Source organism: Canis lupus, chromosome 22, assembly GCF_048164855.1.
Source record: "Canis lupus baileyi chromosome 22, mCanLup2.hap1, whole genome shotgun sequence".
NCBI classification, from domain to species: Eukaryota; Metazoa; Chordata; class Mammalia; order Carnivora; family Canidae; genus Canis; species Canis lupus.
Genome location: NC_132859.1, coordinates 8,481,698 through 8,509,386, shown reverse-complemented (window position 1 = coordinate 8,509,386; position 27,689 = coordinate 8,481,698). Strand labels below are relative to the sequence as shown.

The 27,689-nt window shown below is 39.7% G+C and overlaps 1 protein-coding gene across 2 annotated transcripts; it reads right to left on the bottom strand.

Moving 5' to 3' along the window:
- Positions 1–6,938: 6,938 nt before the first annotated feature.
- Positions 6,939–27,393, bottom strand: TM4SF18 (transmembrane 4 L six family member 18). 2 transcript variants are annotated; one of them, XM_072792318.1, is made up of 6 exons: positions 27,072–27,393; positions 26,791–26,984; positions 23,890–23,979; positions 14,572–14,714; positions 10,173–10,353; positions 6,939–9,348 (listed from the first exon to the last, which is right to left on the bottom strand). In XM_072792318.1, exons 2-6 carry the CDS (start codon positions 26,965–26,967, stop codon positions 9,334–9,336), a joined length of 606 nt encoding a protein of 201 aa, XP_072648419.1. In that variant the 5' UTR covers positions 26,968–26,984; positions 27,072–27,393; the 3' UTR covers positions 6,939–9,333. The 2 variants fall into 2 exon arrangements, with proteins under 2 accessions (XP_072648419.1, XP_072648420.1); XM_072792319.1 differs by lacking the exon at positions 23,890–23,979 and having other exon boundaries at positions 27,072–27,287.
- Between the last annotated feature and the right edge of the window lie 296 nt (positions 27,394–27,689).

The window sequence follows — 27,689 nt, the reverse complement described above, 5'->3', positions numbered from 1 at the left end:
AGGCCAATAAAGTGAGTGAGTTAATGCCGTGGGTAACTGGGGTTCAATCAGGTTGGGAATTCTTTGAGAACCTGGATAATACCCCCTGAGAACTACCCTATCAAAGAACAAGGAGGAACTTACTGACCTAACGGCCTCTGCTGGGCTGTTGACTCCCAGGTCCTCCTGGCTTTTGGCTTCTGTGCTGTGCAAGCAATGCTTCTACACCCAGAGAGAATATATTCAGGGAGAGAAATGCAGAAAGTCATCTGTCTGTACTGGAACTATCTGCAGAAGCCCTGCAGGGTGGACTGAGGGGAAATGAGAGAGGCACTGACATATCTACTACGTTCAGTTGGGTCACTCAGAGAGGGTGATGTCACCTATCTCCATGAAATAAAGGTATCTATTTCCCTTTGTAATTTATGAGGAATTTCAAAGGTGATCTTTGAGATCAAGTAAACATTTTATTCCCCAAACATACTTTTACTCAACGATTTTACTATTAACTTATAACTCTTTTTTAAAAGATTTTATTCATTTTTTTGAGTAAGAGAGCACATGCACACATGCTGGGTGGTGGCGAGGGAGCAGCAGACTCCACACTGAGTAGGGAGCCCAACATGGGGCTGGATCCCAGGACCCTGGGATCATGACCCGAGCTAAAGGCAGGTGCTTAACCGACTGAGCCACCTAGGGCCCCCCACTCATAGCTCTTATTAACATAAGGCATCAAAGCCTATCTCTGATTACTGAGTTCCAGAAAACCTAGAATTAATGAAAGTAACCTCACCTGGGCCTCTGAACTCTTTGAACCTGCCTTAATCTTTCCCCTTGGCTATCCTTTTAGATCTTCAGATCCAAAGGAGCTCATCCTTAGGGGTTTATGGCATTATAAAAACTGACCCAAGATACCAGGAACTGCCTCCAGGATTCTTGCAAATATTTTTCTTCAATCTTCCTGCCTTTACCCCAGGGCTGGGTGCTACTGCCTCTGCCAAGATAGGCGAAGAGTTGGCCTAGAACTCGGATGCAGAGCAGTGAGACTTGCCTCATCATACCCAAGAATACCAAAAGGCTCCCAGGAGCCTCGTTTTCCAGTTCAGAGAAGCTAATGAAAGACTCCAGCGTGACAGGCGGAATCTGTACTTCTAGAGAGTTCCACCGTGCTGGAGCTGATAGATTCCCTAAAGCTGCAGGACTCGGCCAGGGTACCTCTTCCTGCTCCCTGGAATGGACATGTCCACATTTTACTCATTTCCTAGGGTTCTTTTTTCTAAGCCCTGCAGGATCAGCTTTATCTGGATGCCCTGAGGCTAAGATTGCTCAGTGGTACTCATTCAGCAGAGTTCTGCATCCTTGGTCTGCAGAGGAAAGCTCAACTCCCAACCTAAAGGAGTTCCAGCTTCCTCTGAGTATCTTCTGTTATATCTCTACATTAGATAACAGTGGTTCTGAAAACAGAGAACCGGAGTGTCATGGAAAATAAAAGGGAGGAGGGGAAGTCCAGAAGCTATATTGAGTTGTTCTCTAAAGATCTCAGGCTCCCAAGTTTGTCTGTAAGTAAAAATAAATTTCTCTAAGCATCTTTAGAATCACTCAAATATATTAACCCTAGTGCCTGGAGTAACAAGTTATGAAGTGTCCCACAACCGGAGTTCCTCTGGGTGCTCCAGCAGCTGAGGCCACCATGGAGGGCCATGGAGACCACAGAGGACCAGATCCAGGCTGCACCGAGGCTTGCTTATAAATCTGGAGAACATCGAAAAAGCCCCCAAACCTCCCTACTAATGCAAGTTCCTGCGCTGCTGTGCTTGAGACTTTCCTTGAGTTAGAATTCCCCAGGCCTTCCCAAGAAAGCCCTTTATATGAAATCCAGAACTGATCGTTAAAGACCCAGGAACAGCCAGGGTGACACTGGAATCCACCTCGGTGAGCACCAGGACTTTCCCTGGAAAACAAGTTGTTCTGTCCTGTATCATTTTATCTAGATCTCTATCCCCAAACAATATGCTGTTTACTTTTGAAGAAAAAAAAAATAACAGCAAACATAAACCTGTCTGTGTTAAGAAAGAGGCAACCGTGCAACGGTTGGCTGAAGGCTCCTGGGAGAAGGTAAATAGAACAATTTGGTTCCTGTTGTGGCCTGTCAACCCTCAGATGTGGACAGAGGGGCATTCCTGGAGAGTGAAGTGAGTGTCCTCAGACGATTCAAATGGTGGCCAACAGAAGTGACAGCAGGAACATCAGCAGCACATGCTTAGGCCTGACCAAGTACAGATTAAAATCTCACCCCGTCATGCTATCCTCAAGGTAAAAGGATAGGACATTCGGACCAGGGCTCTTGGTGACGACTGCCCTCGACCTGTCTCCCAAGTCATAGTGCTCCAGTGGACTGCTTGTTCTACTCCTGGAGAACAGGTGTTATTCTGGGACACTCTTCCTTCTTTCTGGGAATTCCCCTTACCTCTCTTCTGTGATCTATCTCCTGTTTCCTGAATCTTATTTCTTCCTCTTCGTGGAGGGAGAATTCTCTTGTTTTGGTGGAGTGCATTCTCCAGGAGTTTCCTGGGAAGGTGATTGTTTTGAGAACTTACTCATCAGAAAATGTCAGGTGTCATGGAAGTAATCTCCTCCAAAATTTAAAAGGCATTGCTCCAGTCTTTCTCTAATCCAGCTGTTTAGAAATCCAAAGCCAGTATGATTCCTGATACTTTCTACGTGACCTGTTCTTTTTTTATCTGGAAGGTTACAGAATATCCTCTTTCAATCAGGGGTTTCAAAACTTCACTTGGTATACCTTTTCTATCTCGTTACTCATGCTCTTCAATCTCATGAAATTTTCTTGCATTAAAATTATTTCTGCCCAAGCATACCTGGGTGGCTCAGTCGGTTAAATGTCTGACTCATGGTTTCAGCTCAGGCCCTAATCTCAGGGTCATGAGATCCAGCCCTATGTCAGGCTTCATGCTCAGCACACAGTCTGCTCAAAATTCTCTTCTTTGCCTTTTACCCCTCCCCTACTCTTGCATGCTCAATTCTCTAAAATAAGTAAATAAATAAAATCTTAAAATTATTTCTGTCTCCATTTTGTCTGTTATCTCTTTCTAGAAATTCATATTATTTGGTTTGACTTCTTTGACTGGTTTTCTTTTCTTTTTTTTTTAAGATTTTATTTATGCATTCATGAGAGACACAGAGACACAGAGAGAGAGGCAGAGACACAGGCAGAGGGAGAAGCAGGCTCCTCGCAAGGAGCCCGATGTGGGACTCTTGATGTCCTCCAACCAAGATCACACCTGCCCGAAGGCAGATGCTCAACCGCTGAGCCACCCAGGCATCCCAGACTCACTGGTCTTCTGATTTTCCTTAGTTTTTGCCCCATTAAAAAAAAAACTCTTATTCTTTTTGCTGCAGTCTCCAAGTGATTCCTTGACTTCATTTGCCAAATTGTCTATTGAGTTTTTCATTTATGCTATCTTATTCTTAATTTCTAAGATTTGTTGTTTTTGTTCTTCAAATGTTTCTTTTCAAATAGCATTTTTAAAAAAAATTTTTATTTATTTTTGTGAGAGAAAGAGCATGAGCACTAGTGGGGAAGGGGGCAGAGAGAGAGAGAGAGAGGGGGCAGAGGGAGAAGCAGACTCCCCTCTGAGCAGGGAGCACAATGCAGGACTCCATCACAGGGCCCTGGGATCTCAACTTGAGCTGAAGGCAAATGCTTAAATGAGGGAGTCACCCAGGTATCCTTAAATAGCATTCTTGTCTTTTTTCATGAACACAGAATCTTATCTTCGTGAGGAATTCACGATACATATTTTTTAAAGTCTTCTTTCCAAGTTTGTCTCCCCCAAATCAGTGTTTATTTACATTTGTTTTAGCTTCTATCTTTCATGTAAAAAGCATTCCTCAGATGTGTGGGGACCCTTGTCTATCTGCTTATGATTAGGAATGAAGGGAAGAGCTGATTGCAAGTTGCGTGTGTATGCGTAGGGCTTATTGATCCTGGACTTCACTGTTGGGTAAACTGGGTGAGCTATTTGTTGAAGAACTGCAAATGACATTATATTCGTTTCCTATTGCTATGGTGACAAGTAACTACAAACTTAGTGACAGAAAACCACACAAGCTCATTTATCTTACAGTTCTGAAGAGTGGAAGTCCAAAATCAGCTTCACTGGACTAAAATCAAGACATTGGCAGGCCTGAGTTCCTCTGGAGGTTCTAGATGAAAATCCAGTTCCTTGACTTTTCCACTTCCACGGGCTGCCTGTGTTCCTTGATTGATCCCCTTCCTCCATCATCAAAGCCAGAAGTGTAGCAGCTTCTCTCCTGTCTGATGTCTCTTTCTGTCCTTGTCTTCTCTCTCTGAAAGTGATATTCCTGTCTTCCTCCTGTAACGACCTTTGTGATTACATTGGATTTGCCTGGATAATCCTGAATAATCTCTTCATTTTAAAAACCTTAATTTAGGGACACCTGGGTAGCTCAGTGGTTGAGCATCTGCCTTCAGCTCAGGGTGTGATCCCAGGGTCCTGGGATCGAATTTCCCTTCGGAAGCCTGCTTCTCCCTCTGCCTATGTCTCTGCCTCTCTCTTTCTGTGTGTCTCTCATGAATAAATAAATAAAATCTTTTAAATATTTTTAAAAATGTTTTAAAAATAAATTAAATTAAATCCTTAATTTAATCATGCTGGCAAAGTCCATATTCACAGGCTCCTGGGATTAGGACGTGTACATTTTGGGGGGTTATTACTCAGCCTACCACAATCAGTATGTAAGTTTTCCCTCTTGCACTGGCCAGACTTCCTATAAGAGGCTCCAATGTGGAAGGTAAAATTTTGGCTACCAGTATTCTGAGATCTGAGTGGATTAAAAGGGCTTGGGAGCAGGTGTGTCTCAGTATTCCTCATTCAGAATGTACTAGTCACTTAATGTCTCTGGTTTTGGTGCAGTGTCAATGTCTTTGGTGAATCTAGTTCCCTCCAATTCAGAGACCCTCTATTTTACCCTTCCCAGGGAATAAACTTTCAAATGTCTGCCACTTTCCAATAACATAGAGAGAAGGGATATCAGGAAGTCACCCAATCCTTGTTTCGGTGGTCCTTCTTTACTCCTAGCTCTCCATGTACCCTGGTGCTATCCACTTGGGAATCTTTTGAAGATTCTGACATGTAAATTACTCTGGCTCTCTGCTCCCCACCCTCCCTTCCAGAGCTCCGGATTTTCATGTTTCATGAGTTGGTTTTGTCATTTATGTTTTATCATTATGCTTTGTAGCTTCCACAATCTTATTGCTGTTGTCTCTTCTCCTAATCTCTGTATATTTGTTGGCTTATGTCTTTAAAAAAAAAACTTCATTATAAATTTAGTGTGATTTGGGGCAGGAGTGAAAGTAGATGTGGGTGTGCACACATGTTTTCATATTAAGGCAGAAAAAGCATTTAATTTGAATTGGTTATATTCCTTGTGTCAGGCAGGGGTTGCCTCTGACCAGACTAGCCAGGCATCACATCTAGTAGAAGGATTTTAGTGGCCAGGTTTGTGTGTCCTGCCCTACCCAATTACACACACTAAAGCTTGACTTCTTGACTTGGTTTCCTACTAGATATCCCAGTTCCTCTGGGACTGGAATCGTGTCCCTAATTCCTGGCTTCATCTCACAAAGCAGGAAGCAGAACTGGTAGGAGTCATTCTGAATATAAATAGTTGGGGTTTTCATAATAGTACCCTTGAATTACCCTCTTTCCTTGTGGCTTTTCAGTGAGATGGAAATATATAGAGAGAGCAGAGACTGAGGTTTTAGAAACCTGATTCTGATGGCTATTATGTTAGCCCTCTTCAAGCATGAGATGAAAGGAAGTGCAGATCTGTCTTGCACTGTACTTAGCCTAGCATTGTCTGCCTCTTACCTCTGCCACCCCAAATCTGCCCCAACTACACTGGGTTCTGATTTTAGTCACCCTGGGTTTTTTTTTTTTAAGATTTTGTTTATTTATTCATGAGAGACACATAGAAAGAGGAGAGCCACAGGCAGAGGGAGAAACAGGCTCCCTGAAGGGAACCTGATGTGGACTCCATCCAGCACTCTGGGATCACAACCTGAGCCACACATTCATGTGCCAAATACTGTTTCCTGATGTAATTAAGATTGTAAGGAAAAATGCTGAGGATCTAAAAGACAAAATTAACAACTTCATCTAATGGACATTATAGAATCTTGCACCCAATTTTTGGAAAAATATATACTTTTAAAGTACATAAAATATTTACAAGTAGTAACCATAAAACATGTTTTAAAAATGTTCAAAGTATCAGAATTATAGAGACCATATTGTATAGTCACAATACAATTAAGTTGTAAATCAATTTAAAAAAACCTCACATATTTGGGAATTTTAAAGCATATTTAAAAACACATAGATGGGGACACCTGGGTGGCTCAGTGGTTAGGTGTCTGCCTTTGGCTCAGGTTATGATCCTCAGGCTAAGTTCCTCATCAGGCTCCACACAGGGAGCCTGCTTCTCCCTCCTACTATGGCTCTGCCTCTCTCTCTCTGTCTCTCATGAATAAATAAATAAAATCTTTAAAAAAAAAATAAAAACACACAGATGGAAAAATAAATCATACAGGAAAGTGGAAAACTTTATAACTAGATAATAGGGAAAATACATTTCAACACTCAAGAGTTGAAACCAAAGTAGTACTTAAAGAAAAAGTGCATAGTCTTAAATCCTTATTTTAAGAAAAAGAAATGTTGAAAATTAAAAAACTAGGCATTAAATTTAAGAAGTTAGGAAAATTACAATGAGATAGAAGCAAGGGAAATAAGAGAGAAATGGGAAATATAAAAACATAAATGCACAAAATAGAATTCATTCTCAATTAAAATTAGCAATATTTAGTCTAAGAATGGGAAAATGATAAGAATAAGAAAAAGGGCTATCACACACATACCTTTATGTTTAGTGTTTTTTTATTTTAAGCTCCTTAAACAGATTTTACAGAAAGGAGAGAATACTTCCTGTTTAAATGGGGTTTATTTTTTCTCGTTATTCAAGTAACACATTTTCAAATGAAAATTTGAAAATATAGAACAATATAGAGAAAAGAAACAGAAGTCATAATCCCACCATTAGGGGATAACTATTAACTATTAACATTCATGTATTGCTTCAGTCCTTTTTGTCTGTATCTGAAGGTTTGTGCATGTCTACATGTAATTATATGGTTATTTAAAAGTTTGGGCTCACGCTGCACACATATATTTGTATCCAGCTTTTTCCCTTAAAAACACATCATTAGCAAGTGCTCTTTAAATACAAAATTTGGGGTGGCTGTGTTAATATTTGATTTACTGATACATATGCTGTACTGCATTTGGCTGCAACCCTGTTCTTAGGCAATGTTTCCAATTCTGTGGTGGAGTGGTTCAGCTGACCTCTACTCATGGTCCACTCAAGGTATGGTGCCATATTGTACCTAAACAAGACTGAGACAGTCTGAATGTGTCTGACAAACTGGTGGGATTGACCTGCCGGAAGTCTGTTTACAAGAAGGTTAAGGAGGGATTGGGAGAACTAAAAGAAGTGGGTGCTGAATATGACAAGTTTATGGGCTTGGTGAAGTTAGATACTCTCTGTATGTTGAGTGTGTTGGCATCTTTTCTCATCCTTTAATTATTTTCCTGACAGCACTGACTGGTTGCTTCATTCCTGCCTTCCTTGAGTTCAGATTCTCAAGTAACAATGACCACTAATCTTATTTCGATGGTGTTTCACTCTTGGCTGAGTCAGAGCTAATAAGCAACAATAGGCTGCCCGTGGCTTGGGTGCCCATCCCAATTCTTTCAGCTGGGTCCAGGGCATGGAGATGATCTGAGACAACATGGCTTGCTTTCAAGATACTTATATCAGCAAGGGCTGCCAACAGTGCAGCTTCCCTTAAAGAAGGATGTGGGCAGGTCAGATATCAAGGAGAGAAGCATTTTCCCCTCTTCCCCCAGGCTGCTGCCCAACTTTGACACAGAGCAGGTGTTGACAGAGCATTGTTGACAGTGTTCATGGAGGAGAGCAATGGGCAAGTGGCAGAAGTGTTATGGCCCAGTGGGCCTATGATGGAGACAGGCGTTCAGCAGAGTAGCCATGAAGAGCAGACGGGCCTGGCATGAATATCCAACATTGAATGTCTACTATGCCCACTTTGTGCTATGTCCTATGGATGGTGGGAAAATATATAACATGGTTGCTGTTCTCAAGGAAGTCATGGTAAGTATAGAGTATAGACAGAAAGTTTCTAGATGTTTCACTAAAACTTTTTTTCTATACATACAGGTAGTGATAACTCCCTATGACATAGATATCAACTGATCAGTGGTCACTTTCTTTAACTCATTGAGCATGTCCTCAACTACTCATTTATTTCAAGGTTACCTCTTGTAGCCTACCACACTCATCATTAGGAATGACAAAATAAGGCTAAAGGCTCAGTTAGATTATATAAATTTATATAAAACTTTTTTTTATCTTATGTATCTCAATACTTTCCTTATTGAACACTGATTAAAGCGTTGTATTATGATGTTTACAGATACTCAAGGTGGGAAAAAGCACATATCTTTAAAGGTTGGATAAAAGCAAAAAATTTTAATAGTAAAAATATGAGTATTAAAATATGTTTTAATTATAAAACATGATAAAGAAAACTTGGGAAATAGAGAAAAGCAGGAAAGGTCACCTACGATCCAGACCAATGACAGTTGACATTTTTCTGTAAATCCTTCTAGATTTAGTTTTTCTCCTAAACTTTGAAGATTTCATGTTTGTTTTATATGGTTATGTTTATACCACTAAACATAAATTTGTAATCTGCTTTTTCATTTAACAGTATTCTTAATGTCTAGGATATAATTTGTAATGACTGCGTAACGTAATTTGTAATGGCTACATAATATTACAACTAATGTACTACTCTTGATTTAATCCTTCCCCTAAAATTAGACTTTGGGGTATTTCTAATTTTCTAGAATAGTAAATAATATTGTATTATTTGTATTTACATAAAGTTTTTTCTTCTTTTCTCATTTATTTCCATAGTATAGATTATTGAAAATGGATTTGTTTGACCAAGGAGTATGGACTTTCTGAAGATCCTGATATATATTGCTTAGAAAAAAATCTAAATGGAAGGGTAGCCTAATTGGCACTTCCAGGGGGGACTGTAATTGTATAAACAGGCAAAAAAGCACCAAATGGAGAAACCACCATCATTTGAATATTGCCTTAAGGTCTATACAGTAGATGTGATACAGACAGATGGTATATCTTGATAATGGAAAATATTCTTGTCCTCATTCAAATGATTCCAGGCTATGAAAAAAGAAAAAAGAAAGTGAGTAAAAGTAGTAAATTAAGCTTGATTAATTATCCATGATTACATTTAGCAACTTAAATTTATAGTCATATTCAAAACATGATGAATTAGGAAAATATCTACTTGAAACTACTAGGAGGTTATACATTATTTGTTGTTGAATAAGACACAAGATAACTCAATCATGATTTTTCTTTACTCTGGACTTGCTGGATAGTTCAAGCAATTTCAACCATAACTGAATTAACATTAGTATTTTAGCACATGGAGCAGAAGCAGTTTTGCAGGGACAAAAACATATTTCTCTACTTTAAAACCAATTACTAATGATTCCATATAAAGAATGCTTATTAGGTTAATATAGCAGCATTCAGAAGATAAATTATTCCAATGGGATAATGTTGTGAGCCTTCAGTTATCTTATGAACAGGGAAATTCTCAATGCATAGTAAGACTTTGTACTTTGGGTTATTTCTATACAAAACTAAACTGTTGCTCATTCAAAACACTTGTGCTATTTTCACTTTCAGGACCAAGTGCAGATTTTATAATTATTCCATTGACTCAATCCATGTAGGCAAGCCAACAGACACGTTGGAATATTAAAAAGGAAGAAGAAGAAGAAGAAGAAGAAGAAGAAGAAGAAGAAGAAGAAGAAGAAGAAGAAGAAACAATTAAGATATTAGAGCTTGAGTAAAGTTGAGGGCAGTAGGAATGGAATAAAAAGATAGGAGGCTAAAAACCTTTTAAACAAGAGTCATTGAACATTGGGCAGGGGGGTAAAGTGGAGGCAGTACAGGTACTACTGGTGATCTATTACCTGGATGATGACGGAATAGGTTCCACACAGTATCTTGGATAACTGAGCGACTACTCTGATGAGGCAAACGATTACTTGAAGCCCACTGAGAGCTATGAGAATGGAAAATAAAATGATGTTCCACTCCACTACATGTGCAGGTTCCAGGCACTCAGTCCATCTGCTGGAGTCTGTAAGGAAACTGAGAGAGAGAAGAGATATAGTCAACAAGACTGATGGCCAAGCCTAAATACTTGGTCCAAGTAAGAAGGCTTGTATGTTTGGGAAATTAATAAATCTGACTGAAATACATAATATTATTAAATGTGAATTAAAGTACTTAAAAATCATTCAGATACATATATTGGGTATATAGTATGCGTAGCATTGGGCTATACTTATTTTAAACATGGTGCCTGCCTCAGAGATGATTTTAATTCCGTTAGAAGGCAAGACACATACTGAAGAGTTCCCTAGTAATAAAAGGCAGCACATATCAATGCCAAGAAAACTATAGATTGCTTATTCCCGAAAAGTCCAGAAGTAAGCCTGGGCTGTAGAGAGAAGGCTGGGCTTGTGCTAGATATAAAAACCACACATGTGGCAAAATAGCAAAGGGAAATGCTGCTAGAAATTCCTCCACTCTGTCCCAAAGTCCTTTAGAAAGGTGGCTCTCAAAAACGATTATCTGGAGGGCTTGTGAGAATGCAGATTGCAGAGACCTCACCCCAAAAGAGTTTCCGATTCAGAAGGTCTGGATGGGGCTTGAGATTTTGCATTTCTAAGTTCCCAGTGTTGCTACTGCTGCTGCTGGTTTGGAGGCCACAGTGTGAGGACCTCTGGTGTAGACCACTGCTGCTCTACTGCTGTTAAGATTTAGGTGATGAGGTGGGGAATGCAAAAAAAATTGCATTTTGTCTCACAATCTAGTTTAGCACTGGATTGTGAGAATTAAACCAGTCCCGAGATCATCTTAAAACCACACTGAATCTACGCGACTGGACTTGGGCCCGCTTCCAGGTGTGCCATGGCCAGCAGCACTTTCTCCTAAGGGTGACACTCTGTCCAACTGAATCAAAATGGAAAGCTGGTCTCCTCAGAAAATTCTCCAAACAAAAATAATCAAACCTGTTTGTAGGGTAGAGCTATTAATATCTTGTCAATAGCAACATGCTTTTTCTTGAGCTGGCAACTAAGGTAAGCTGGCTACTGGACAGGTGGCCCGGAGCATTGGTGTCTGTAGTGGGAGAGGGTGAATCCTGCATTTTGGGGAACATCACCGCCACGACTTCTCTCTCCTCTTTGTTTTTCCTTCTCCCCCACCGCTGTTTCTCTCCTATTCCTTTCCTTTAGTTCTCTCTTTCCTCCCTTTCTTTATTTCCCACTGCCTATGCTCCAGGACCCTCAGAAGCACTCTGAGAGGAGCACCAGGATGGCTCAGCGGTTGAGCATCTGCATTTGGCTCAGGTCCTGATCCTGAGGTCCTGGGATCAAGTCCCAAGCCTGCTTCTCTCTCTACCTCTCTCTCTCTGTGTCTCTCTCATGAATAAATACATAAAATGTTTTTTAAAAAAGGAAGAAGAAGAAGAAGCACTCAGAATTTCTTGATTTGCTAAATAAAGGCCTTTATGTCTCAAGTTTATGTCTCAACTTTATGTCTCAAGTTCCATATGGAACTCCTGCATCTGTAGGATCTTGGACAAGAGGCTTTATTTACACCTCTGACCCCTAGAGTCTTATTCAGATGATGGGCTTAACATATCGAACCCTGGGGTTTTTACGAATATTTGGGGAGAGGAGTGTAACATACTTTGGAACCTATAAAGCATGATACAAATATAATTTCTTGTTACCATTTCCCTAGACCCATTCCATACACCCTCATACTCTGGACTCAGTCTCGGACACCAGGGAGGCTAATGTCTTCAAGATCCTTCCTCTAGACTGTTCCCATTACCTGCTCCGCACAGATCGGCCAACATTCTAAAGCAAGATGATTTGCAGGGTGTTGATTTTTCTCCTGGACTGTGGTGCTATTTATTCTTCGTGTAAACCACGGGGTAGTAAGTGCACCAGCAGGATCTGGAAGGAAGGGAGGTGCTTTTTCCGACGCTCCCTCCCTCCACAACCTCCATGTGCGGTTCTATCACAGCATTTACTTCATTATATTGTAAGTCTGTCTTATCTGCATCCATATCTACTCCCTCACTAAACTGTGGACTTGGAGAGCCCTGCTGTGATGTTTGCACCCCCCAATGGCCAGGCCTAAGACCTAAGGCCATTCCTAGCACATTGCAAGGATCAGCAAATGCTTGTCGAATGGAACTGATTCAGGATCCTCACCAGTCACCATGCCAGGGGCTGAGCCTGCTAACCACCCGCCAGATGGACGACATCGTGTGGCATGAAAGATTACACATGGTAGTGACATTAATCATAAAATCTGGCATGTCTTAAGAATATATTAAATCTAATTTATGCTTTCCTCCCATTTAATTGTCAATTCTGGGAGGTAGAACTAATTATCTCCAGTTTACAGGGGCTCGGGGATATCTGTTTCAGGTCACAGTTTGTCAGTAGCAGATGGAGAAGACTTGAATCCCGATGTGCTGGCCTGTGCATTGAGGGCCTGTGCTACGAGGGTAACATCACTCGAAAGCTCCACCTCAGCAGAACATTCTGTAAGGTCTGGGTGAGCTCCTAGAGGGAAGTGGCACTGTGTAATTTATCTTTGATTCCCCAGCACCTAATTCAAAGCCTGGACATAGTAGATGCTCAATGAAGTGTTGAATAAATGTACAAATGATTACCTAATTTGTAGAACTTGTTCCATCCAGGTCTGCCTTTGGCTCAGGTCATGATCCCGGGGTCCTGGGATCGAGCCTCACATCAGGCTCCCTGTTCGGCAGGGAATCTGCTTCTCCCTCTCCCTCTGTCCCTCCTCCCCTCTGCTCATGCTTTCACTCTCTCACTCTCAAAAAAAAAAAAACAAAAACAAAAACAAAAAAACAACAAAACAAACAATGCCCCCCACCAACTTGTTCTACCCAGAATTTGCCAAGGCTTGGAAACTTCTCTAAGAGACCAGAGACTTAACTTCCCCTCGTGGCTTCCAATGTTTCACCTCCAAACATTTGTATGTAGCTGGAAGCAAATGAATACAAATATCAGGGGCAACTTTAAAGAGAAATGGAGAGGCATGTAGGCAGTCTGAGATTCTTGTATTGAAAGTGAAATCTCTTTGGTTTTGGGGTCAGGGAAGTTCAGGGATGATGGCACCAAATGATGATTTTTTGCACCCTGTGGGACTTTCTTCATTAGAGTCCCCTTTCCTGAGCCCCGTAAGTCCCACAGGAGTGCTCAGAAATGCCTGCTATTTTCTAGGTTCTCCTGAGTCGAGAGAAAGCTCTGCTCACAGCACATGGTACTTTGTGGAAGCTTCAGGATGAAGGTGGCTATGGGCACAGAAGCAGTTTTGCAATACAGGTCTAGGTGAGCACGTAAGGCTTCGAATAGACGTGGGCCCTGAAGTAGAGCCAGTCACAGGGAGCTGGGAAGAAACTAGACTTCTCTGGGGTGTGATAGAGATACTCTCTCAATTTATACCATTAGAATTCTGAGCATAGGACAAGACAGGGAGAGATTCAGGGGAGCTCTCCTGTAGCTCTGTCTGGGCCCTGCTACCTCTAGAGCTGTTTCTGTAGGGACTGGCAGGCTAATAACCCAGGTACTGGTAAATACAATGCCAGAGGGGTATTCCTTGATCCAGGATTGGGTTGCTTGATGGTTAACTGAGCCACCACCCCTCTAAGTAAGTCTACCTTCCTACACTCTTGTTCAGTACACACCAGATTATCTCCTGGCTGCTCCACAAATCCGTGCACCAGGTCATGTTCCTGGATCTCATTCTGCACTTGGCTGCTCACGCTGCCTGGTTCTAATCTCCGTGTTGTTCCTGACAGTATAGCGTGGGTAACACCAGCCAAGGGCACTGTGATTCTCTCCAAGCCAAGCCCCTTCCCATCTATAACAGACCGTACATCCGCATTGGCCACATGACAAGACTGAGTTGCTAGAACCATTCAAGTGCAAGGCTCCAGCAGTTGCCAGACCATAATAACCACAAAGCTTTGCTCTGAAGTTTGGGAGAAATACACCTTTCATTTGGATACCTCCACATCAGCCTCAAAATAGTGAATGCATATGACATTAAAAGACTGGCAAAAAACAAAAACAAAAATACATCTAAATAGAGATCTATGTAGGAAGAAATTGGTCTGAGTATCATTAAACTAATAGGAAAATTCTGCACCAACATCCCCACGCGGAATCCCAAAGTGATCATGGAACATGAGCATGAACATGAAGCCAGGCTTTCTGGCTTTCTGAGCCCCTTGACTTGTGGAGCACTATTCCTTACCGTCCTGAAGTGCCTTCAAAGGCATACTCCCAGCCATCGAGGGTGCGGCAGTATGGACCCTGAACGAGGCCCAGAGCAGATATGACCAAACAGTATCCAGAGAAAGCAATTCCAAGGGCGGAAAAGATCATCGACAGCAGTGTCTAAATTAAACAAAGAAGAAGGAGGTCAGAAGAAAAAAAAGAAGAAGGAGGAGGAGGAGGTGGAAGAGGTCAGTGCCATAAAATAGACAAAGGGCTATTGTGGATAAAAAAGATCAACTAGGTACCTCCCCCTACTCATCCAAGCCTACTGCACGCAATCTGGGTAAATGCCCACAGAAAAACAGAAACAGTTCATCCAAACCCACTTGATCCTTAAAGTAAGTTTTTAAAATAACTTTTTGTTTGGAATTCCACAGAGGATACTAGTTAGCTTACTAAATTTCTTCCTTTCTTCTGGAATTTCGATGATCAAAATAATGATCACACATTAATGCAGTGAAGCAGCGTGACCAATCTATATATTTACATACTGAAGACGTTTCTTTCTAGGTAGGGTGGGTTCCCTAAGAATCATAAGCTATGACCTTTGCTTTTCTCACGTGAAGATGATATGTGAATACCTTCCCTTTAGGAATATGAGTGGAGGTATCAGGTGTTAGCCTACTAAGCCATATTTATGTTCAAGTGAGGATGGGATTGATGGGGAGGAGGGCATTTTCCCTGGAGTAGAGAGAATGAGCAATGCTCACAGGCAGAACAGTACAAAGAGTAGTAAGGGTAAGTAGGTTCATGTGACATGGGGGAGGGTTCCTACAGAGCATTAGAGAAAAGCTTATGAGGACCAGATTGACGTGTTTGTAAATGCTGGGGAAATGGGGTGGTCGGACACGACGCAGTCCTCAAGTGACTTACATGCAAAGTGAGTGTGACTTGGAATATTCAGGCAGAAGGTGGCTTTGAATGCTGGATCAAGGAGAGTAGATTTCATCCTTCAGGGAAAGTAGCTTCCCACCCACCCCCCATAGCCTTTCATTAAATTTTTTCCAAATTAACCAAAAAATTGAATGTATAGCCAATGTAGCTCTGTATACTCTATATCCAGACACACCTTCTATGAGAGATACTTTATCATTTTTGCTCTCTCACTCTTTCTATATATATGTATATATATTCTATATATATGTATATATACTCTTTCTATATATATGTATATATTTCATGCACCTATATTATTTACTGACACATTTTTGCTGCTGAACCACCTGAAAGCAGGTTGTAGAAACTGTGATATCTCACTCCTAAACACATCAGCACACATCTCCCCTCAAAAAGATATTCTATTATCTTGCAAATTTTTTTTTTAACTTTTTTGTACAGGGTTACATCTCTTTAGTTTCCTTTAATCTACATTAGTCTTACCAGCTTTTTGTTTTTTAGAACATTAATTTGTTTTTGGAGAATCCCAGCGCATTGTCTTATAGAACGTCCCACCAATCTGGGCTTTTCTGATTGTTTCCTTACAACTGGACTTGGGTTAAACATTTTAACAAAAACACCCGCTGGGCATGAGTACATTAGGAGGCTCTCGCTGCCTTGGTGATGCTTTTGATCTCTTGGTTAAGGTGGTGTCCTTCAGATCTATAAACGTACATTTTCAAGTTTGCAATTAGTAAATAATTTGTGAGGTAACACTTTGAGGCTGTGTCATGTCCTATGCCCCCAAAACATTTCAACTGATGGATTTTACCACCCACTGATGATCCTCATATCCACTGATTACCAGTTATCACAATGACTGGTTGCAGGATGCTGCTTATTTCATCCCATTATTTCTTCTACATTTATAAATTATTGCTTTTCTACACAGAAGAACTTCCATTTCCCATCTCTCTCTTTCTCTCTCATTGTGGACTCATGGATTTTCTATTTAATGTGTTATAATTCACAACTGTTATTATTTTTTAGATGCTCATTTGGTCCAAATATGGCCAATAGGAACATCCTGTCAAGTCATCCTGTGTCCTTTGAGACATCCCTATCATCCTTTGAACACCTCTTTGCTTCCTGGCACAGAATGTACCAAGCTCATTTTGAATTTATAAAGAACTAGAATAACTGTTTTTCCAAGAAGCCATATACTTGGTTTTTGAGCAAGGAAGTGACATGAACCAATATATAATTTTGAAAGCTGGCTCTGGCAGCAATGGCATCCAGCCAGAGTGAGAGAGCCCAAAATAAGGATTCCATGTGGAAACAACTTCAAACTGCGGTGACAAAGACGTGCCCTGGAGGGAAAGACGCTGGGGAGGAAATAAGTAGCTGGAGATGGATTGAAAAAAAAAATTCCAGAGTTTGGGACTTGAGCGAAAAGGCCAGTAATAGGGATGCCAAGAAGGGTAGTTTGGTCTGGAAGACAATTTAATCTAATTTTAGAAATCTTGCTTTCAAGTGAGAGTAGAACAGCCAGGTTGGTTGATAATAAATTCAAAAATTGAGACCAGAAAAACAGAACAACAAACCTGTGATCTGGGGAACAAAAGTCATCTCAAATTATATATCTCTTTAATAATTTAACATTTATTTTACTGATTATAGCATTAATACATGCTCATTACTGGAAATCAGAAAAATATATTTTAAGATCACTAAGAAGAAAAGAACAATTCTGCTTTTTTTCCTATTTGATATTATTTCATTGGCATCTTCATATATGATTTAAAAATCTTTCTAATTATATTTCTCATATTGATTTTAATAGAATTTTGGCCTATCAAGGGACTAGAGACACAGCTACTTTTTTTTTAATAGTAGATTACTGCTTGTTATGCTTACCAAAGAAAATTTACCTAATCACCAATGACATTTTCCAAAAAGGAAGAAGGATGTTTTGAAAAGATTGAGCTCCTTGTTTACCAAATGTGCTCTTAAGCAGATCACTGGAAAGATCAATGGAGAATTTCTTCATTTGGTGAAACCGGCAACCATAGCACAATGTGTATGTTTGTGTATATATACAAATTACAGTCTAGTGAGTGGATACCATTGCACAATTGAGCCTCAAAATAAAGCAGGAGAACGAATCTCTCTGAGTTACAGTAGCATTTTCTATAAACTGCAAATGATGTAGATGTTTATAGTACCTACATAACAGGGATGTTTCAAAATTTAAAGGACACAATGGATGTACAAATTATTTTAAAAGTCTAAATATAATCACAATATTACCTATTATTCCAAGTGCCTTTACTTCGCTGAGAATTGTTTTGCAGGGATAACAACCCACAGGATTTCAGCAGAAAATGAGAGTCCACAGAGGAATGAAAAGCAAGCAAGAAATTAATGGGGTTCAGGTCATTCCTGAAATATGGCACCTTAGCATACTGAATATCTTAAACTGAAGGAGTTTGAGAAAATGACAGAAGCAGGATGGTCTCTCTGGCCCCTCCCAACCCCTTCACCCTTCTTCTTTGAAACAGGTCATAAAACTCCCATGTGCAAGGTACCCTCTCTGTATAAGGAGGAAGGAAAACATTCTTATCAGCAGAGACAGGGGATTTGGGGCCAAGAAATCTGTATAAACAAACTTCATTAAACTAAACCTTCTCTTTCTAGTTACTTCTTCTTTACTACCCCTAGCCCAAACCCTTCACTCTCACCGATTCTTTACAAATTCTTTGTTGTTTCTTGCTACTCTGGTCACTTCTTCAGGTCTTCATTCTCCCATGAAGGCCCCCCTGTATACGTAAAAATTCAATAAAATGTATACCCCTTTCTCTTGCTAATCTGCCTTTGTCAGTTTAATTTTCAGACTGAGCCGGAGAACCTAGGAGGGTTGAGTAAAACTTTTTCTCCCTAACAGTTTCTGGCACCCAATCTGGGACACCATTGGCTGGGGACACCTTGCTTGGTCCAGGAGCTACAGTTAGAGATCCTGGATCTCTGACAAAAGCCTCAGAAGAATTTGTACCATGTCAGTTTCTGGGACCACTGCCTGGGGGGGCGGGGGCACTGGTCAAGGGAAAGTGGTAAGAGTCTTCCTTTTCGGATTCAGCTGGGCAGGACAAAAATATTTGTAAGAATTAGTTCTTTGGATTGTGACTCTGGTTAAAATTTGATTTCGAGTTATCCATTGGTTATTGATCCTTTCTCTCTCAGGGACAGCTATCTGCTTTCCTCTGTCTCTATTTGTGTTTGGAGAACTTGGCTCGGCATTTTGCCTGCCAAGTGTCTGTTCTTAGAGGCAGCCGAGTGTCAGGTTATGGGCCTCCAAAAATACACTGTACAGAGATTTGGGCTGCACCCCGCTTTGTGGCTAGCATCCTACCAACCGTTGCCTGCTTTCAGGAAGAGTTGTCTAAGTCTTTCTTTTGGTACCTTTGGGAATGGCTCTGGATCTTGGGAGGGCTGCATCTTGTGCATCCTCTTTGGGGACATCTCTTGCACCCATGGTTAAGTTTTGGTTTTGGTTTCAAGTCACTTGATAGGTTTACTTTTATTTATTTTTTTAAAATTTTTATTTATTTATTTATGATAGTCACATAGAGAGAGAGAGAGAGAGAGAGAGAGAGGCAGAGACACAGGCAGAGGGAGAAGCAGGCTCCATGCACCGGGAGCCCGACGTGGGATTCAATCCCTGGTCTCCAGGATGGCGCCCTGGGCCAAAGGCAGGCGCCAAACTGCTGCGCCACCCAGGGATCCCCGATAGGTTTACTTTTAATTCAAATATTTGAAACAATTTTTTAAATGAGCTCTATGGTCAGAAGTGGGCCAAATTGAAGGTTGATATTCAGATCTTGACAGAAACTTTTAAAATAAGGCCTTCTCTCCTAAGCTAAAATAGAACTCTGAACTCAGAGGAAAAGAAAACATGTGGAAGGTTTTGTGAAATGATTATGAGAACATTACAAAGATACACCATTGTAAATCTAGAACATAGAAATTTTCTGACTTCCATCTTAGTTGGAAATCTTCTCCCTAATATAAAGCAAATCAAAGATAATGTGGTTGGATGGGTAGGGTAAGATCATCCAAGCTGTGACCCAATTCTTTGAGGAATTAAAAAACAACTGTCCTTGTCTTTTTTTTTTAATTTATTTTTTATTGGTGTTCAATTAACAAATCTAGTCTTTATGCGAACTAGAAATGTGGCAGTAAAAGCAATTCAAAGTTCACCTACCTATCCTTTACCAATCCCCAAGCTTCCCTATTCGTCTCAAAATGTTTGTAAATGCTGCAATAGATCAGGATGTAGGAAACAGAACTGCCCTGCGCTTCAGAAAAAATTTAAATAGTAATTATTCTAGATCTCTAGATAATAGACATATATGCCCCAAAATTCCTTCTAAAAGGAAACCTACACCCTCTTATCCCCCTAGATGTGACTCTTCCCATGTCTTAGAAATGTAAACATTCTAGGAGATAATTAAAACACAACCCTGAACTGCCTGGAACCAAAGGGGGAAAAAATACCAGGGGTGGGGGAGTCTTTTGAAAAAACAAACTGCTATAAAAACTCCCTCACCAAAATCTAGTCCACAACCTTCATAAGATTCCATGTTAAGGGCAGATACAAATCTTAAAAGTCTTCTCCGCAACTATAGGTAAAAAGCTTTAGCCATCTGAGTGGGTAGCCAAAATTTGTTCTATCTGCCAGAAACATGATCTGGACTCTTACAAACTAGTGAGTTTTCTGTCAGTGTACCTGATACATGGCTAAAATTTAAAAACAAAGGCTGTAAGATCTCTGTGTCTGTCTCTCTATTTATGTCTGTATGTACATGCTACAGACATGTGATATTTTTCTACCTCCAGATGGTATTGCCAAAATAATTTATAAAAATCTCTCAAAAGAGTTCTATTCTAATTGACATAGAGATAAATGAGTGCTCATATAAACTAAGTATCCTTAAAACTCTCAGAAATACAGAAACTAATCCAAAACAATTTTTTAAGTTCATAAGATCTGGAACAGTCTTTGGGATAGTCTCTTAAAAACTGTTAGGAAAAAACCCAACAAGTGTATCTTGAGAGTTGTCAGCCTTAAGCATAATGTAGTCGTGCAATTTTTTTCTACCTAGGATTGCTAGTCAAACAAACATATTATCTCTACTAGATGTTTAAGAAAATAAATCTATAAATTCAACCTAAAAACAAAGCATATTGTAAAAATAAATTGCTGAATGTATGTCATGCACAGCTGTTGAGAAAAAGTATGTTTAACTTTTTGGGTGCTTTGTTTCTGTGACGTTTAATGCTTATCCAATATATATGTCACAAAATTTGTCAACAAGAAAAATAACTTAAAATAATGGCTAACTTTGTCTACTGTCATGAGTGACCTAAACAGAGTTGTTAAGACCAAGTGAGTTAAATGCACATGTGCTAAAAAGTTTTTAAGTGAATTTTTCAACAATCATTGGGTTTTGCAAAATATGTTTATTTTAAAATACCTCCCAAAATCTTTTTGCTAACTTGAAACCTTAAAGTTATACAAATTATGCAAAGTGAAGTTAAATGATGGTAATTCATTGAGTGTACGGGTCATTTCCAAATAAAATAAATTGCTGAAACATTGGTGAACATAAGCTCACCCACTTTTGTCTATTAAAGAGGAACTAAAGATATTTGGGTCTCTTAGTAAATATGTCTTGCACCACACTGAAAAAATGTACTATGAGGAAATGTATGCTTTAGAAATTATGAAATAGCATATTAATGAATTTGCCAACTAACAGGATGCGGATATCTATAACATTCCACAGTTGCTAACTTTGTAGTTTTCACTAGAAATTAAAGTTTCTAAGACTTAAGAATTCTAATTAGTATATGTAATTCAAACTCCTAAAGAAAAGAAAGTAAAACTACTAGAAATAATAAGGGAACAACTCTGTAGACAAGAAAAAAAGGCATGCGTTTTGGCCAAAAAAGAAAAAAAAGAAAAAGAAAAGAAAAGAAAGAAAGATAGAAAGAAAAAAGAAAAAGGTATGAGTTATGGAGATGTGTCAAGGGCAGATACAAATCTTAAAAGTCTTAAAGGTCTTTTGGTTAAGGGAAAAAGGAAACTTTTGGGGAAAACCTCTTCTCTTTTGTATAGTGAATCTTGGATGATCTCAATTTTCATTGCAGAGCTTCAGCAGTTCCAAACCAGGGCAGACTCACATTTAGCTTTCAAGATGTGCTTTATTTAATTTAAATGAGTTAATTGCCAACATGTTATAATTGAGAAGTTGTACCTAAAGCTCCATCTTTCTACTCTATTGAAAACTGAGAAACACTATCCAGTTTTGTCGTGACAACAATTGGCTGGACTGGTGTAGCAGCTCCCTCTCCTCCTTAAACAGAAATTTTGCTCTAATGCCTACCAGGCTCACTTCTTTCATTTTCGTTAGATCTTTAGCTCCTGGGAGCATATATACTGGGACCTCTATTCTAAAGACCGTGAAAGAGCCCTGCGGGGAATCCCCTTTCCCTTCCTCCTGTTCTTTCCATACAGATGCCTGTCATCTCATTCGAATTGATTATAAAACCCTGTCTCGGTGTCCAATGAAAGATGAATGGATAAAGAAGATGTGGTCTATGTATACAATGGAATATTCCTCAGCCATTAGAAATGACAAATACCCACCATTTGCTTCAACGTGGATGGAACTAGAGGGTATTATGCTGAGTGAAGTAAGCCAGTCGGAGAAGGACAAACATTATATGTTCTCATTCATTTGGGGAATATAAATAATAGTGAAAGGGAATATAAGGGAAGGGGGAAGAAATGTGTGGGAAATATCAGAAAGGGAGACAGAACGTAAAGACTGCTAACTCTGGGAAACGAACTAGGGGTGGTAGAAGGGGAGGAGGGCGGGGGTGGGAGTGAATGGGTGACGGGCACTGGGAGTTATTCTGTATGTTAGTAAACTGAACACCAATAAAAAATAAATTAAAAAAAAAAAAACCCTGTCCAGACTCCACACTGTTTACAGCACCCATTTGTACTGGAGGTGCTGAGAGTGAGTCAAGGCAAATCGAACACATTTATTTTTATTATGAACTTAATGGCACATACATTTGATTTCTAGAGATTCCCTGAGAATCATAGGTTAATGTTTGCCAGAATTTATTGCTTCACCTAGGCAATTTTGAAGCTTTTCCATAAGTATAATACCAGCAACTACCAGGGGATGTCTGAGTCAATTGGTTAAGAAAAGGCAGATGCACACAATGCACATGCGCATGCACAGATTTTTTTCAATTTTTCAAATCTCCTCCACCAGGAGCACAGTTCCAAATTTAGCGGCTAATTTAACTCATCTGTCAAAGAAAGCTGGACATGCTATCTTGGCTGCACATTAAAATTTGGCCCTTGGACCAGCTAGGTCAGGGTGTCTGGGGTGGGATTCCAACTCCAAGCTCTCAGATGTTTGCAATGTGCAGCCAATGGTAGGCAACCACTGCTGCAAGATATGCCTACCAGGCCTCCAGGAAAGTTCTTTTTAGTTAATATGTCACGTGTTCTCTCTGAGCCACAGGTAACTCACATAAAGTGTGAATAACAATGATGCAATTCACTGGGTAAGTGTGAAAAAACTATGAAGTGCTATATGAAAATGATTAAAAGATGATGACCCTGAGGAGAAGGATAATGATAGAAATGTGGGAGCCCAACACCTGCCTGCTGAGCACAGGCTTAGAGAATATGGTTGTATTGTTCTCTCTTGATTCTATTTAAATTATTTTTCAAGTCCCAGTTAAAAAAAAAAATGTGCATCACATGTACCCAACACATGGAGAAATCTAATCACTATGCTGAGTGAAGGAAGCCACATACAAAAGAGAAATACTGCATGGTTCTATCTACATAGAATATAAGCTAATCTATAATGACATAAAGCAGATCAAAGATTAATCTTTTGGGAGTGACGGAAATGTTCTGTGTCTTGATTGTGATGATGGTTTCATGGGTTATTTGGCTGTCAAAACTCATGGAATTGTATAATTGGGATGGATGCCATTTGTTGCATGTAAATTAGCCCTCAATCAAGTTGAAAAGGGGAAAAAATAAGTTCACAGACACGTCGTTAGGAAAAGGTAGTGTTATTTTCTAATCTCATGTATCTTTAAATCCTGAACTTCTGGAAAAGCATCAGCAGGGACAAAGGTGGAGGAAAGACAGTAAACAAAATGAAAGATTTTTTTTTTTTTTTTTTTTTTTTAGTAAATTCTTGGGCTCTGCGTTGAAAGGATGGTGGAAAGTGGACAATAGTGTCAGTATTTTCATGTTTCTGAGCGAGAGGAAAGAGAGCCAGAGCCCACTCAAGCATCCTCAAAGTACTATTGCTCTTACCATGTATTTTTTGCTGCAGTTTTCACTCTGGCAACATTTATAGTTGCTATCATTCTCCAGTACAAGAAGAACTGCTGCTACTATAAGCATCTGTGGTAGGGAAGAGAGGAAATATCAAAAATGGAATACTAGTCATAATCAGAGCACAGTGATTCAGAGCAGGAGTGGGGTCAAGTGGACCTGGGTTCAAATCCCAGCTCTGCCAGTTTCTAGCTGCATGAACTTGAGGGTCCTTCCCTAGAAAATGGTGTTTGAGGACTCACCTTGGTGGGTTGTTAGGAGGTAATATATACACAATTTTGAACACAGTGCTTGATTTATAGTAAGTGATTGATAAATGTGAGCTCTTATCATCATGCTTATCAGTCATCAAAAGCTAATGATTAAGCAGTAAATGGTATGGACATGGGAATACCACCCCAGGGCAGCAAATCTGCATTTCTCACTGGCTTCAGTTGCGGAGGCCAAAGGAAAATCATTCACCAGACTTTGCCATTTGCCAGCCTCTCTCCATTTACTGCCCTTTGGGAATGCAGGCGAGAGGGATGGTTAATCTGAAACCACATGTCTTCATTCAAAGTAAGGTCAGTTTGATTTCCCCAAGCATTCAGATCATCGCAGGTTCAAATTTTCAAGGGTTCTTTGTCTCTGTTAAGCTAACGGACTAGGAGAATTCAATGTATCCTATTTCCCTTCTTTGGTATCTTAGGGAAGGGCTCAGGTTCTGGAAAGAACATAGATTTCTTTACTGTTGTAGGTCCTCGTTTGGGCAGATATGGACTGTGAATTGCTTCTAACAAATTCTCCACCTGTCCTTTACTCCTGATGTTGAGGACTGAATCTTGAAGCTGAGTTCATCGTTCTTTTACTATGTGTAGTCAATATTTCCACTTTCCAAATTCCTTCAGCTTTCATTTGTCTATTTACTTATTTATCTAAATTCCTTTTCTTCCTCCTAAAAAGATTTGATGTGATAACAGTAATGTTTTTGAAGAATTCCTTAACAGTGGAAGATGGAGAACAGGTTCTTTTCTCTTTTACACAGAATATTAATAAAAGAGTCCTATACTCTCCTCCTTTCAACACTGTTAGTTATCACAGATTTTAGTAGATTCTGGCTTAATCTCACTAATGCCTTGCAATTCTTCTATTTATTACAGCTGCATATTGAGGGAAACAATGACAGAAGGCACAGCCAGGTACAGTAATTGGCTTTGTGACAATATTAGTAGAAATAATTAGATCTAGAGCCTAGAATCCTGTGTCAAAAGAGAAACAAACACAGGCACTGCTCGTGTTGAAAGAGAAACTGCTTTCTTTTTCCATTATAAAATTAGAATTGGAATACAGGGCTCAAATATAATGGAGGAACATTACCCCAAATCCCACCATCCTCACATGTTTTTCTGTATTTACTCCCGGTGTTTTACCACCTATGTATATTTTACATGGTACGATTGTCATTTATTCAAGTTTTTTGTATCTTTTTTTTATCTTTTTTTCTTTTGCTAAACACAAAATATTTATTTTCCACATAATTACAGCTTCACCATTATAGTTTTCATCACCATGGGAAGTGAATATACCACAATATATTTGGCCAGTTCTATGCTACGGTGCTCCTATAATTACTTACTATTCTAAATAGTGCTGTCATAAATAACTATGCATCCATCTCTTTCCTTATTATGGATTATTTCCTCAGAATAAATTCTCAGATTTAGGATTACTGAGTCAAAGACATAGGCATTTTCATGGATCTTAATAGAGCATATCAAAATCTTCTCCAAAAGATTTGCATTCACTTATGGTACGAGCACCAAACATTCATTATGTACCTATCACACAGCAACTTTAATAGCATTGGGTATCAATACTTTAAAGTTGACTAAGTTAATATGCAAAATAGTAACTAAATGAAAACTGCTTTTCATCATAGTTATTCAAATTTTATAATACTTAGGAGCCCACGAAGATGTAGAGATAAATTATAATGCATTTTTTATGTCTTTGGTGGTATAGTAAGCTTACAGTGAACAATGTGCTGTTTTTAGAAATGATATGATCAGGAAAAGTGTTTTTCCTCTGAGTTGCCAACATGATTTACTATCGGTTTGTTTTTAAAGAGCACAAAGCCATCAGGAAAACATTCATAGATTCTTACGGTAAATAATTTGATTTCTTTTTCAAAAACACCCCCCAATATGGGAGGCATAATATCAGACTATTTAATGATAATATGGTTCATTCTTCAACAAGTATTTATAATTACAATATTCACTGGCTACCTACTACACATCAACCTCTGTCCTAGGCACTTCCTTCATGAGATTTTATTGAATCCCCACAGTTACCCTAGAAAGTAAATGCCATTACTCCCATTTTTCAAATGAGGACACTGAGGCACTGAGTAACTTGCTCAAGGTCTCATGGCACAAACGACAGAACTTATATTTGAATGTAAATTTGTCTGAATCTCCAAATCTCTGCTTTTTCCACATGGTCTTGATACCTCTCCAATCTAGATAAACTGTGAGTCCAGGTAGAAACTATTCTAAAAAAAGGGCAATACCACTGAACATTAAACAGCTTAAACCAACACACAGGGTTCATGAGGACATAATATTTCGACAGGCCAGTGTCCCACAGACTAATTTCGTTCAGACTAATTTCCTGCATTGCTGAAGCGACATATGTGGGCAGCTTACCAAAGACAAAGCCACCCTCCCAAGTCCTCACTGACTACCTGCCCCTCCACCCCGACCCATCCTCTAAATCCCAAACCCAGGATTAGTCCAAGTCCAGTGATCCTTCCACCATGCATTACTTCTGCTAGGAATAAGAAAATGCTTAGTAAGAACAGCCCCTCCTACAGCCCCAAGTCTCCAAAGTCACACTTACCATGACACCTGAGAAACAGATTCCTTCAAAATACCACACGTAGTTGGTGAGTTTATTGCTGGACGCATAGGAAGTTTGCCCATTTGGAAAATATAATAATATATTGACAATTATGCTCCAAAGTGCAAGAGGAATCAGCAGACCACTTAGGCAGCCTCCACATTTCCGAGACCCCATCTTACCCTGCTCAGAACCTGCAGATTTCAAGAGTGTAGAATTACATAAAGCTTAATTTTCTTCCTACCTGTCCTTTTTTTTTTTTTTTTCTTTTTTGAGATTACCTTCCACTTTCTGGGTCAGAGCCCTTCACTCCATATTCATGAGAAGCCCAGGGCTCGGATAGAACTGCAGCCCACACAATCTCTGGTGTGAAATAGTGGTTTACTGTTTGGAGAACAATAGACAATGATCCACGGCTGAAGAGCTGAGCTGGTCTTCATCCTGTGCCAAAGGAATGCGGTGTTTTTACTGCATTTTAAAATAAGTCATTTTCCTCTGGATTCCAGCACTAAAGCCTCAACCGTGAGCGTATTTTTAAGAAGGAAGTTGGGGGTGGGGGGTGAGCAGGGTGCGGTGTGGAATCGAATCTGGCAAATTTCATCTGACTGTGAACAGGAGGGTTAAAGAGAAAACTGCCAAGGGAGTTTATCCTAGAGCAGAGTATGTGGTATGTTTGCTCGGATATCCTGACTTTATATATCTGCCCTTCATTCAGTGTTCTTAATTCTGTGCTCACTATTCACCAAGCTTTGTTCCAACTGCAGGGGGCACAAAGGGGACAAAGACAGGGTCAGACTAGTGGGTGAGAAAAACAAGACATCACTGTTGGTGAGTTTACTGTTGCCAATACCGGTACAGCTTTCCTTCTGAGAGTTCATCTCTGTGATTTATACCTCTCT

Bases quoted from the DNA above. Each gene is read 5' to 3' on its own strand.
- TM4SF18 (XM_072792318.1), bottom strand. From the start codon at position 26,967: ATGGGGTCTCGGAAATGTGGAGGCTGCCTAAGTGGTCTGCTGATTCCT. The intron at 23,980-26,790 runs GTAAGTGTGACT...TCCCTACCACAG, and splicing joins TCTGTTTCTCAGGTGTCATG to ATGCTTATAGTAGCAGCAGT. The intron at 10,354-14,571 runs GTAAGGAATAGT...TCTCTCTCTCAG, and splicing joins TTTGAAGGCACTTCAGGACG to TTTCCTTACAGACTCCAGCA.